The 14436-nt window shown below is 37.9% G+C and overlaps 1 protein-coding gene across 1 annotated transcript in view; it reads left to right on the plus strand.

The window, feature by feature from the left end:
* SAMSN1 (SAM domain, SH3 domain and nuclear localization signals 1) overlaps positions 1–14436 on the plus strand; it is an 83399-nt gene that overhangs the window by 17074 nt on the left and 51889 nt on the right. Inside the window, exons 6-9 of the mRNA XM_058424033.1 lie at positions 1992–2029; positions 7570–7637; positions 11134–11202; positions 13464–13587. Of these exons, the coding sequence (XP_058280016.1) occupies positions 1992–2029; positions 7570–7637; positions 11134–11202; positions 13464–13587 (299 nt within the window). The remainder of the gene's footprint in view (positions 1–1991; positions 2030–7569; positions 7638–11133; positions 11203–13463; positions 13588–14436) is intronic.

The raw sequence follows: 14436 nt of genomic DNA on the forward strand, positions 1-14436 counted from the left end.
TGATAGCAGCATGTATTGAATCCATTCATGGACACAATGCTATGGTTTGGGCTAATGATCAATATTTATTAACAGGCAGAGGATTTTATTTTGAAAATTCTTTTTTTACTTCATGCTGATGGCTGTTGCATTACTGAAGTGGACCCTTCAAATGAAACCTGAAATCCTGCCTAATGGAATGATGCAGACAGATCTTATCTGTCTGCTGTGACAGACAGGAAAATCCCTGGAGTTTTTGTTGATTTTTTTTTTTTTTTCCCATTTGTAGGTGTGGCTCTGCTAAATTAAGAACATCAGTGTTATCTGTGTCTGTTGCTAAAAAAAATCTCAAAATGGGTAAAGATTTCTAAGAAAATGAAAAGCTCTTTTGTCTTAAATAAGAGTTTTAATCTGTTTCTTGTCATCTGATTAAAACACTAGTAACTTATCTTCAAACACAGAGACATGAGCATTCACCTGTGAGATCTCAACTATATGTCACCAGTCAGGGCTCTGTGAAACTCTTCCCAAAATTTCATTAACTAAAATACGGACATAACTCTATTGTTCCTGGATTTCTCGTCATTCTTTTACACTTTAAAGGAAGTCAAACTACTGTGTAGGCCTTACCAAGACCTTACCTCTACCACATAGGATAAAATTACCTGGATGCCTCAAAGTGTCCTGCTTAGATCAGAATTAAGTCTGCCCCAGGGAAAAAAAAAAAAAAAAAAATAGCAGTCTATAGTTAAAGTGTCAATTTTTACAATGCAAATAAAACTATTCTCTTTGAAACCTAATCCTATTCTAAAAATTATCAGAATTTAGAAGCATTGCTGAGATATTTTGACTGATCAGTTAAAAAAAAAAAAAAAAAAGTGATCTAGAAGAAAATAGTTTGAATCAACATGAAAAGATTTTGTAATGAAAATTATTTCACGGTGTCCAGCCATCACTATCCTGGCATGGCACTCCCAGTAAGAATGTGGAAATTTTCCCATTGACTTTTCATGTAAATATGGACAAAGTAAACCAGGAATTGATCATTCTCTGTTCCCTACAATGGGGTAACAAGGAAGCACCAAATTTTATGGGGTAGCAGAAATAATATGAGTATTCCTTGTTTAGACAAAAAGAATTAAACTGTGTAATTCTGGAATCACGGAATCCAGTAATTTTAAAAGGAACTAATGGGTACAGACCAGCTTCTTAAAAAACCCACAGCTGTTTTAGCTGCATCCTCTGGCTCAGGAAGCACTTCAGCACCTACATGACTGAGGATGGAAGAGGCGTCCCAGATTTTGTGCTCCTTCCCTTCTGCTGATCACTGTCACAGATTAGACAGTCCCTGCTCTCACCTGCTATAACCGCTTCTCATAAATTACTCTCCATTGCGTTTTTAATGGATAATGTGAAACAAATTAAGCTTTATTCAAAGATTCACCCCCACCTCCCCCCCAATTAAGTTAGTCTTTTCTTCAAGCTGTCCTCTATGAACTACTGATCACAGATGGAAGCATGAATTAGGACTAATCCTTAATGTAAGTGTTCGAGAAGCTCAAGGTTTAGTGGGGCAATAAAATGTCACTCAGGGTCCGGGGGATGGTATGTTCATCTGTAGCTATTTGGCTCAATCCATTATCATGTCACCAAACTTAAGGCAATAATTCTAAAAGTTGTAGGACACTTCAGATCACGCTTAAAAGGAACGTATATCTTCTTTTCTTCCTGATGGGTTCCCCAACATGAATTTTTCATTTCAAAAAGAAAGTTGAGTCACATATTCTTGCAGAATGGAACCTCAGATGCTTTCAGAGCTTTGTGTGGCCTGTGGGAGATGAATTGGGTGAATGAGACAAGTAACTCCAATGGAGGCCAGTGGGAATAACACCGCTAAATCTCTGTGTCCTGCTTTGAAGAATTAGTTTGAAAATACCCATATTTGATTAAACAAGCTTTAATTTTTTTCATTCTGACTTTCAGCTAATGGTAAATTCTTTTAATTCTTTTAGATCCATCCAGAAGTCCATGTCTGAAAATGAAGCATTTGGTTAGTAGCTGCTTAAATTATTTACTGTTTACTTGCTAATCTCAGAGAACCAACTTTAATTAAGGGTCTGATTTGTTTTACAGCTGTTGGAGCAAATGCAGAGGGACAGGAAAAAAAATAGAATTTCCCCTTTCTCTGCTTTCCACACACACATTTGTAGGTAGATATTGAAAACAAACTAGTTAAATAAAGAAACCACATTGAGATGAAGAACCTGTTATGGTACAACATTAGAAATACTCAGCATGTCCAGTGTTTCTTTTAATCATTTCAACAAAACCCTGAAATGCCTCTGATCTAAGAAAAGTCATGTCCCTGCCCTTTCCCCTTTAAAACTCCTCTGTGAGAATTTTTGCAAACAACTTCCTTCCAAGAAGGAAATTCAGGGGTTTTGTTAAACTCATCCTGACACTGTGTGTTGTTTTCTGCACTTGTGTTTCAATGGTTTCTATCGTGTAACTACTCTACAAGAAATAATCATCAGCTTATTAAAAGTAAAATTTCCTGGATTTTTTTTTTTTTTTTTTTTTTTTTTTTTTTTTTTTTTTTTTTTTTTTTTTTTTTTTTTTTTTGTGAGAGCTTCCTATTATCATGTTTTCATTTATTCTTTGGAGTTTTGTTGTAGTTGTTGTATCTAGGCCTTGCTGAGTATAAAGGGGATTGTATGTGGCTGTAATGATATGGCTCTACTTAACAACGTGTCTCAGGTAGATGAAAGCTCCCCTGTGTTAAGGCTTCACTCTGCAGCCCTGCGCTGGGAACTCTTTCATGCAGGGCAGTGTCATTTGGTCTACAGCAAACGGGCTGTAATGAATTCACAGTACCTGACAGGATCAACAAGAGCTTTCACAAAGAAAACTTTCCGAGTGAAACCTGGCATTAAATAAAACTCAACAAAACAAACACAGAAAGCACAAATCCTGGATAGTTATCTACATGTGAAGCATGAGCACTTTGAAGTTCACTGAGGAAGCAGGAGAATGGCTATCTTCTTCTCAAAGCCAGCCTAGTTCAGCCATCCAGGCTGAGACAGTCCAAGCCTTGGAGTCCATGGGGCATCACTGTGGGCTTCCTTGATGCTATTCCTTACAAACACTCTAGTTCAGTAAGGGTAGCCTTAAAAAAAACCAAAATCCCACAAACCAAACAAAACAAACAAAAAAAACACCAACCCAAAACAACAAAACAATATTACTACTAATAATAATAATATTTATACAATTCCTGGAAGCAAAACAAAGGCACAGATGTTCGATGGAATCCTAGGCCTTAAATCCAGGGTCAAAAATAACCATCATTCTGATAATGTGTTAACAGCGTTAAAAGAAGTATTGAACCTCAGCAAAAGATGATAAAAACTTGAAGTCTGACCATAATAGATATTATCCATCCATCCATCCATCCAAATTCCTGTATTGCAAAATCATAAGTTGATTTCCATGTCTGAGCAGAGCCACCGATGTTCTGCAGGCTTGTTTGATTTGCATTCTCGTGCTATTTTTATAGAATTTCCTGTTATTTCACAGGCTTGCTATGAATTCAGGTGACTGCTCTCTGTGCTTTTACTTTAGACAGGAAAAATGTGAATGGCACACTTTGGCAGGGTTCCAGGAAGCCAGAGAATGATTCGTACATCAGAAGGCACTGCCAGCTTGAAGGTAATTGCTAAACATATTTCAGCTGATCTTGCATTTTCAACAAAGTGTTTAAAAGGGCACCTAGGAAAATTTCTCATTTTTCACCAATAATCCAGCTAAATAATCTGTCAGGTCTTTTAGGGATTTACTTTGTCCTCGGGGCAGGGGGTTGGGGTGGGTAAAGTAGTTAAAATAAAACTTACCTTAAAACTGGGAAGCTAAGAACACACTCTATGACCGATTCACTCTGTAGTCTATGTGCCAAAGGAGACTTTCCCTACAGTAAATTGCCATAGTTGTGTTGTATTGGGTTTGCCAGCTGTAGCAATCTGTGTTTCCCGAATATTTTACACGGCTCCAGATATCCAACAGGGAAAGGGTGCAATTTTTCTCAGAAGAAACTTTTTGTAGCGGGTGCAAAAGAGAGTTGGCAAAATTTTAGATGCAAGTACTTTGTCTAATTCTCTTTCTAAAACTGTTCTGACTAAGTTTATTAAAACAACCTTACTTCCCAGTGCATGGGAAGTCAGCAATGACACTGCTTAAGAGTGTACCAATATAAATTCATTAAAATAACATTGAGTATTAATCACTGAGCAGTCACCTTACCTATTCAAACACAAACTGGACTTTAAAAATCAAAATCCTTTGGTAATCTGCTTGATTTTGCTTCCAGGAATGGTATTTATATTTGTATTTTCAAAGTTAAGGTAGATCTCTTTACTGTTGCTTCAGTAATCAACAAACAGAAAAGTTTGTTAGCAAACAAACAAAAATCAACAAAAAAACAAACCAGACAAAGCTCAGCAGAAGCAGAAACCAAGATACATGAGATTAAAGTGGAAGTATGTCTTGTTCTCAATTTAAACCAAAAAAGTGGAAATATCTCCTGCACAAATGGTCTAGAGATCATCCACTGATAGGAGATTCCACTATTACCAGGATACATCAAAGAAAGCAAGGAACAGGGCGGCAACTTTCCTTCTGAATTTCGTTCAGTTCACCACTTGAAGTTAAACTCTTAAATGTTTGGAAATAGATCTGAAATTGCAATACATATTGCATTTGCCCATCTGTGGGCAAATTTGGTTTTTTGAACCAGAACCAGAAATGAGAGATGACAGGAAGATTTAGGGGAATCCTTGTACTGAACTTGTGAAGGGAAAAGTGTCCTTCCGTGGCATTGGCTTGGAAGGAATAGATTCTAATGATAGGTGAAACATATATTAAGTATTTCTCTCCTGACAAGTCTGACTTTGAACCAAAACCATTTTGGAATGATTCTTCCAATGATACTCCAGAGGCTGCTGAGTTGGAGGTGGGGAGAGACTGAATGAGAAAGTAGAACTTTTTGACCTTCCTCCAAAGTCTTTTCTACTCCAGGCACTTTTTACCCTTTTAATATCCAAAGCATGCAAAAGGAGCGGTGCACATTTTAAAAGCTGACAAGTGTTGTAATTGAAGGGCAGGGGCCCAAAGGGAACAGGAAGCAAAGCTGGCAGCTAAATAAAAATCTCCCTTTCCCCTACTGCAGTAAAATTATTTCAAGGGAAGTCCCCTTCACACAGTGGTGAAAACCTTTTGCAAGGAGATTTACAGTGTATCACTATCGATCAAGATAATTCGTCACTATTGATCAAACTTTTCTCTTAGCAGAGATAATCCTTCAAGGTCTGCAAGCCTTTTGCATAAAATGAATTTCTGTTACATTTAAAAAGCCATGTATGGTGGTCACCACAGACTTCTCTGCTTACTTCTGAGCTGTGTTCACAGACCTGTCTCAAAATCTCACTGCAATAATTGTAGAGACCCACAGACCCTGGTAGTCTTCGGATGAAGCCCTTGATGACAGCATGTGTACTACTACATCTACAAACACAAGTTTCCCAGGGCGAAAATGCAGTGAACACAAATAGATCCCACAGACACAATAGTGGAAACACCTGCCTTTGCTCAAAACCAAATCATCAGCATGAGATCTGCCAGGCTAAAAGCATCATTGTTGAAAAGTTGACTGTGGAAGTCGCAGCCATTGAGCGTCCATGGAAGGTTATGGAGACAAACAGGAAAGAAGTGATGCCCCAGTGGATGTAATTCTCCACTGCTCCTAATTCATTCCACAGGAGGGTGACTGGTACCTGTGGCCAGTCTAGGAAGACAAGAACGCTGCAGCGCTATTTGAAGTTCATTTATATCTTTTGCATGTGTTTTTTTTTGTGGTTTTTTTTTTTGTTGTTGTTTGGTTGCTTTTTGGTTTTGCTTTTGGTTCTGGTTTTGGATTTCTTTTCGGTTGTTGTTTGGTTGTTCTTTTACACAAATATCTTATTCCATGATTCAGTGGACTGTAGAGCTGATCTAAGCAGGATATAAGAGCACTGTGGGTTCAGGTTATTATGGCTAACATAAGACATTGTGGTTGGGGGGGACCACTAAACTTTGCTTTAATAACTCTCTGTTTTAATTTGGTTTTGAACAGTATTATGTTAAAAGCAGTGTCACTGTATGTAGTCTTTTAGGTTAAGGGCATTATATGTTGCCCCACAATTGTTTGTGATTCAGCTGCAATCAGCTACTCAGTATTTTGGATCAGATTGTAGGAGGACTTCGGGGCAAAGAGCTGAACACTGCAAGACTTAATTTCCAGAGTAAACTCACAGAGCGTAGGGGTGTTGTGAACAGAGAAGCCTGCAGGAGATGAAAACAAGTTATCCTGAGGACCAGAAAGAACCCAGTTATGTTAATCTGGTGTTGCATGAGCACTGCTTAACATGAGTTGTGGTGCTCCTGGAAGTCCAGCTAGCTATATAATGAAATAAACAACCAGATTGTCAGACACCACGCCCTCAATGACTTCAGGGAGATTTGTAGGTGCTTAAGACAAAATCTGGACCAGGATCTGATGTGCCTCTTTGAATACAAATTTTAATGATCACATTCAGACACTTTTTTCATGTGATAGCTAAAGAATCTAAGTCACGCAGAATTATTCCCTGAATTACTCTTTCTTTTCCTGTTAAATGTAGGGAATACAATGCAATCAGTCTCACCTGCCTACGGTTAGTTTTTGTGGATCTTTATTTTAAGTAAGCTATCCTATTGCAAACAGGAGAACTACTGATGCTGTAAGGTATTCCACAGAAGCAATAAAGATGCCAAATTAGGATTAATGAGAACCCCCCCCCAAAAAAAATTCCTCCTGTTTTCTAGTGACTTTAGAAAATGTGGTGTGATTAGCAGATATTTTTCTTCACGTTTTTTCTTTCTCCCTTCAAAATATCTGGGTGATCCTGATATCTGTTCTGATGGATTCTAATCACTAGGGCTGTCCTACAGTGGTGGATGCTTTGCCTTACGATTGGGAGTTAAAGTAGACCTTTCAAAGTAAACTCACTTAAAATAATTTTTTTCAGACTTGTTTGACCTATTGTTGCAGTGAAGGTTAATACTCTTCCCGTCCAAACATTCCTTTGTTGCAAGAGATGGGAGGATGTTCATCTTTTGAAAGCAATTTCTATAATCTAATCTAAACTAAACAGATCTCAGTTGAAAAGATCATTTTTGTCCTTCGTTTTTCATACGAATATTCTAGACTTTGCTGCTGTAAATTAGCAGGGCAAGAGGAAAGTCACAGTGGGTTTCTGGGTTAGTAAACTGAGGACTGAGTACAAAAGAAGAAATAAACACGAATGAGTTTTCTTTCTGTGAGTCAGTTTGACAATTTGTTCTGCAGTCTCACTTCAAAGCAGTTTAGGATAAAATGTATGCTTAAATGATATAAGATTAACTTCAGAGAGTCAAAATGTCAGCTCAAAACATCAAGTGCAATTCAAATTATATTCCTCATAAAAACATAAAGCAGGACATTTTAAAGCATGTTTTCTCTTTTTTGGTCATAATTCACAGAAGATAATATTATTGCTGATGGAATACATTTGCTCCAAGGAAAGAAGATAGAAGAAACAACATGTCAGGTGAAACAACTACTCTTTTTTTCAGAATCTAAATTTTCATTAAAAAAAAAATCATTTCTTGTTTCCATTCAGCATTTGCCTAGCCTAAACTTCATACTCAGTATGCCACTGTATTTTAGAAGCTGATTTTAAAAGAAGACTCTGGTGGCTTCCAAAGTTGTCCATGATTTCTCTTATGCAGGCCATATGGATTTCATTGCCTAGAAAATCTTTTCCTTCCCTGAGTGAATACATTTCTGCTAAATTGATGTGCTAGAACTGTGTCTGGCGAGATCTGTGCTAAGTGTTTACATCTGTCTTGCATGATCCATATTGGCATATGTATACTAATGCTTTCTGAATTTCTATAAACATATTCCATATCTCTTCCTCCTAAATCTGTGTTAGTCATCCCACTGGCACGAGAAATTAATGAATTCCAACCCCTGGGCTTGCAATATCATAGCAACAACTTAAAAGTAGGTAACAACCCATAAGCTGGTGAACAGAAGAGGTGAAAAGAAAGACTTGCAGCTCTGGAATTGGAATGACCGGTGTTGGGGTTTTATTTAACTCCCAGTCCAATGTTTGTTCTGAAAATATTTTGCTTCAGTTCCTATCTGTAGCAAACCAGCTTAGCTCTGCTTATTTCACAGGACATGACAGTTTACCCAGTTTGGGACTAAAAATGTGTCGCACACCTATATATGTGTGTGTGTTCCAAATGAGGAATTAATGCAATAAAATTATTTAGAAGCTGAAAATCGATTAAATTTATCTTGGCAGAAAAGTTTTAAATTCAAGGTGAGCATTAAACTTTAGAAAAAACCTTCCAGCTGAGCTTCCTTTGTTGTTTCTATACAATGTCAGGAATCCTTTTAGATGTTTAGGTTAAAACCAAGAAAAAAAGTATATTCATCACCCTCAAGGCATCTGAGATAAGACAGAGAACTGTGAGGACCCAATGTTTAGACAGAGCTCAACTCCAGTGTAGGTCAAAGTCGAGATCTGGGTTTAAAAAAAAAAGAGTCAAATGATCTGTATATCGGGGGACAGACAACCTTATTGGAATCCGGTGCCTGGAAAGTCAGTGTGTCCCAGGTTTCTCCTGCTTTCCCTCAGGGTTTTATCTGTCTCTGCACTGTTGTTCCCATGATTATCTCCTCTCCCAGCTGACAAAAGAGTATCTGAGGACAAAGGAAAGGAGAAAAGAACTTTTTTTCTTTTGCATCTCTCATTTTCTTTCTCTGATTTCTTTCTCTCATTTTCTAAGTATTCTGGAGAAATATTATTCTTTGATTTCCTACAATAGTTTTTCCCTTAGTGTGTGGGATCTCTGGCTCTGCCCCTATACTGCCATGACAGCTTTTGGACTGGCTCCTGGTAAAGATCCCGGAGGTCATTCCTCAGACATGACAGACTATGGAGGGAAAAAAGGGAATAAGGCCTAAGGCTTTATGTATTGGTTCCCATAAAATCCCTTAAAACTTTTTCCCGTGAACCATTTGCCCCATTTATAGGCAAAGCAATTTTTTTTTTTTTTTCTTTTGTCTTCTCAAAGCATTTGAAGATGCTTTTTTCAGGTGCATGAATGATAAACTATAGGGGCCTGGGTCCCTCCAATCTTTGGTATCAGTTCAAGACCTATTGCACTTGCTTTTTAAAAAAATCAGGTTTAATGGCATTATTTTGAATTTTAGTGATTGTTACCGCTTGTATTCATTATCATCAAGGTAACATTGATATAATTCTCTTTTAATCTTCCAAAATAGTGTGATTATAGCTGTATTCATTTGCTGCACTGCATTATGCACACAAAGAAGGAAATGCTGAGAGAACAGCATTATGGGGGAAGCTCTTTTCTGCAAAATCAGCACAAATGAGTGTCCTTATGAAGTGGCTGTCTGCTGATGCACACAGCATGGGGAACAGACAGGAGGAATTAGAAGTCTCCATGCAATTTCACAACTGCAGCCTCAGGATCACAAAACTGGGTGGAACAGATCACACAACTGAGCTGTCCCAGAAAGTCCAGGGAATTACAGGCAGCTACTCCCAGGAATGTGATGGAGCAATGGGCACAAACCGAGATACAGGAAATTTCACTTAACATAAAGGACTCTTCTAGTATAAGAGGTGGGCAGATACTGATGAAGCTTCCTAGAGAGGATATGAGAAGTTCATCTTTGGAGGCATTCCTGTGAGGAGATGGACTTATGCAACTTGCTCTGGTGACCAGTTCTGAGCAGAGAGCTAAAGTAGACAATCCCCAAAAGCGCATTCCTACCTCACCTGGTCTGTGGGAGTTTGTGATTCTGTGAGCCATGGAAGAGGCAAATTTACAAGTAAGAGTAAATAGCACAGATGAACACCTTAGTTTTTTTTTTTTTTTTTCTCCTGTGGAAGGAAAAAAAAAAAAAAAAAAGAGAAAGCAAATAAGTTTCCCTGAGTGCTTGACAAAATCTTTAATCCTTCTCCATTTCCTAAATTGACATTCATTCATTCCATTCTTTCTGTAAGTGCTGGAAAATGGGACTTGAAACAGAAGTACAGGCTGAGGGATATAGCAAGAGCACCACTGCAGTAATTGTACCTTACAATAAAAAGTGCCTTTACCTTCTGCATTTATTTTTCATATCTTTGTTCTTATTTACTCGTGTCTAGCAGGGCTCCCTTGATGGCTCAGAGCCTTTGTAGCATATTGGGAAGGACATAAAATATCAAGTAACGCAGTCTTTGGGCTAATACATTTTCAAAAATGTTTCATGCTTCATTTCTCACGTAAATTCTTAGGTTGCATTCAGCCTTCAACGTGTCATTCATATTCATGAAGGAAAAAGGCCAGCGTTCATAACTTTCCCGCTGAGCTGTAGGCGCTGCCAGGCTTGCCCCCTAGGGACTGCAGCAGTGCCCCAAGGAAGGTGTATTCCCCTGGTGTTCCTCTCCTGAGGACGCTGTGACCAACAAATGGCTTATGGGCAGATGATGAAAAGTGTGAATAGCCTTGTCTTGGTTCTGAGGATCGTCCCATTTTCTCCACATTGTTAATTCACTTCAAACTCACACCCCTGGTGCTCAACATCCCAGGAAAAAATGAGGCGAACTAAACAAGACCCTTTTTAGAACTGCATCAGTGATGCTCCTCAGCTGGGGGCTTGCTGCTGAGGGAAGTCTTCTCTGGCTTTTCTGTTCATTGAGCAAGGAAAGCCAAGCTCTAGGATGAGATCCAAGGATCCCATACTATAATGCACAGCTCTGCCATGGTACCACTTTCACTGTGATGTCTCCAAGACATTACTGAGTCCCAGATAACTGAGGAAATAAAGACAGCTCAATACCAAAATAATTTCAATGGGTGGCAGCTGGTGCATGTCAGTCTTTTATTTTCATATCCACACAGTACCAGGCTGAAAATCTGCTGAACTCTTATCTGTATTTAATTACATTATGCTAATTACGCTTATTCATCTTATATAAGTTGGTGGGTTTTTTAAATTTTATTTTTCTTACTGTCTAGGTGATAAATTATGAGCAATGGATCCCACCACGAGTTCACAATCCAGGTGTGCCTGGTAACAGTGAAATGGTGAGTTGCATGAGAATTGTTTATTTTTTTTTTCACTACAGGCTGCTTTTCCTGTGCTATATGCTCCTTCTACAAAAGCTGAATGATCTTTATCCATATCCATGTTATTAATCATGATATCTCTTTGTCTTCTGTAGAATACCTTATTATTGCTCTGCTATTAATCATTATATTTCTTTATCATTAGATAAATGATTATTATTTATTATTATTTATTATTAGCAATATTATTGCTGTGATTCCCAGGACAGAATCTGCCTATTATCCTAGGCTGCTTAGTCTGACTGTGCACTAATTTTAAACTAGTTGGAGTACCAGACCAACATCATGGGAATATTTAAAGGTCAGATATATACGGGCAGGAGCACATGAAAGAAGTCTGCCCAGTGCTTCTCTATACACTGGTTGACCATGGCTTTATTGACATTTTTTAACAGAAATTTTCTCCAAATTTAGTGCTTTTTACTGAACTCTTTTAAACTGAGCAAGAAGTTGTCTATCATCATAAAGTAGTTTAATATTAATTATGGGCAGCCACATTATTACTGAAACTCCTAACATTTTTATGGTATGACAGCAATTAGCACTGTGGACACAGTAAACACACCCTAAGCTTTGTCTTCACACTATCACACTGTACTCTGAATTTAAGCGCATTGGTAGCCATGATTAAATCATTGCACTCCTTTGGAAAAGGCAAAGCAGTTGAAGAAAAATCACAGAGATTAGGCTGTGCCATGACTAAGTTCTTTATGCTGAGAAGTGACATGCTGTGCAAGTAGTTTTATTGAAATTAATGCAGTTACACCCAGGAAAGTGAGTGCTCAACAGGACTGAGATTGCAGGAATCTGACCAGCAGCGTTTTACACTTAGCTTCCAGATTGCTGTATTTCTGTCACCAGGTTAATCCTCATAACATCTCACTGTGCAAAGATTTCTAAGGTATTTAAAATATCTTTGTATAAACTGTTTCCAGTTTATCAGACACAATGTAGGTCTTTTTTTAAATGTATATTTTTTGTGCTTAAGTATTCCTGCACACTTCATGCAAATTATTTGCAGCTAAATGGTAGCCTGTGATTTATTTTTTTTTAAACAATTCATTTTGATTTGTGATATGACATGATTTTTCATCACTAAAACCCATTAAGTAGGGAAATCAATAAAATTCTTGGTTCTTGTTCATGTGGGAATTCTTTCCTTATAGATAGCTTTGCTTATAGATTGGGGCAACACACAGATCACCTGATTGTCTGGTTTTCACATCAAAGAATATTTGGATAGGCAGATAAAATTCAGTATTTGGATGCTTAGGTAAGCCAAAATAAAATACTGTAAATTTAAAAGCTGTCTCACCACCACCTAATACTGCATGAGCCTTTTTCTACGTGAAAGAGAGTCACTGCATTTATTATTTAAGCACTTATGACTTTTCCCTAACAATAGACTCTATGAAATGAGCGCTTTTAAGGAAAAGAGGATTAGAGTTTGCCATTAATGAAATTATCTGAATAGATTATCTTCCATTTATCTTGATGTCTCCATGATGGAAATCCCAGATCATAAATCAAAGTCATCATGTTGCTTTTGTATCATTACTTATAAGTGAACAAATTATTATTGCTACAAGAGATCTAATATGAGTGCAATATCAGCATTTTAAACCACTGTGATTTATTTTGCAAAGGCATCTCACAATGAGAAACAGAAAAATTGCACCTCAGTTTTTTCTCATTCACTAAGGTAAAAATGCATTCCTGCTATCTTGAATTTGGAAGAGGACAGAAATCTACACACAGGTGAAGGACAGAAAAAGCACAGAAGAATAGCTGGTGCTGATAAGCTGATGTCCACACTGTGCCTTATGGGGGTGTCTAGAATACTTCTTGTATTCAGTAATGCTCAGGTATTCATGAAAAGTAATATGTAAACAGCAATGTGAACACTGGCCTAAGCTTGATATTTTTCTGCGGGCTGTCTTTTCCCTTTTTTTTTTTTACCTATTACTCCAAAGCAGAGAAAAGCCTAACTTTAAAAGCATTGTGTCAATGATCAGTTCTTTGAATCCAACACTTTGTCATTCTCAAGATAAACACCATGTTACTCTTAGTTTTTATTTTTAGGGTTTGAGTGATTTTAATGTCTTTTGTTGTTGTTGTTGTTTGTGTGGGTGTTTTTTTGTTTGTTTTTGGGTTGTTTTTGGTTTTTTTTTTTTTTTTGGTTTGGTTTGGTTTTGGATTTTGTTTATTTTTTCTTTCAGGGTACAGAACCAGACAATAAAGCTGAGTCCAGGGGAACATTAAAAAGATTGCAGAAGTTGGTCCGAACAAAGAAAACAAGCACACAAAGCTTGGAAGATGTCAAGCACGTTCTGGTTCCCCTCAGTAAGTGCAGCATCACATCAGCATTCTTTCCAGCATTTGGCAAATGACACTGGATTGAACATAACTGTAAACAATCCTGTCCTGGCCTGTCATTCACCACCCACGATTTTCACCCCCCAACCGAGATGTTACTGTGATACCACTCCAGTGCTGACTTCCTCATAGTGTGAAAACCTGTTTCCTGTCACACTAGCTGGAGTTTTGTAACAGTATATCTCGCAAATGGGGATTCTAGATAAATAGAATTGTATAACAGCGGGCCCCCGTGCTGGGGACACTTGGGGTTTCCCAGTTCAGTATCGCATTTCCGGTCAGAAAGGCAGAATTCACAAATGGGAAGATGATTTCCAGTGCAAATCCATGGGTCAGTAGCATCTGCGAGTGCAGGAAGTCTGAGGTATGATAAGCAAGTGGGTCTCTCATCATACCTGAGTGCCCAGGACTGTAAGACCCAGGAATTCTGAGCTGATTCTGGCCTCAGCTGATTTTCTGGAGTCTCCTATACATCTCTGATCTGACTGTGCAACAGTTCTTCCTCTGGACTTGTTTTGCTAATGTTAACACTGCATTGGTTGTACAATGCTCTTGTTTATATTATTTATAATTCAGTATCAGCAAAACTAGTTTAAACTATCTGTTGAGCTACTGCTCCACCCAAATCACTGCTTGGGCTGAAACACATGGGGAAATAGGGATTTTAACAACTACTTTGTAACTACAACATACACACAAGGGGTGGGAGAGCAATAGTCCAAAAAGCTTCCTGAGATTTTCCATCTCAACTCATGCTCTCTGAAACTACTAGCAATATGACATTTAGTTAGCAAATTTTCATGGGCAGAACTAATA

The sequence above is a fragment of the Hirundo rustica genome, chromosome 2 (genome assembly GCF_015227805.2).
Source record: "Hirundo rustica isolate bHirRus1 chromosome 2, bHirRus1.pri.v3, whole genome shotgun sequence".
Taxonomy (NCBI): Eukaryota; Metazoa; Chordata; class Aves; order Passeriformes; family Hirundinidae; genus Hirundo; species Hirundo rustica.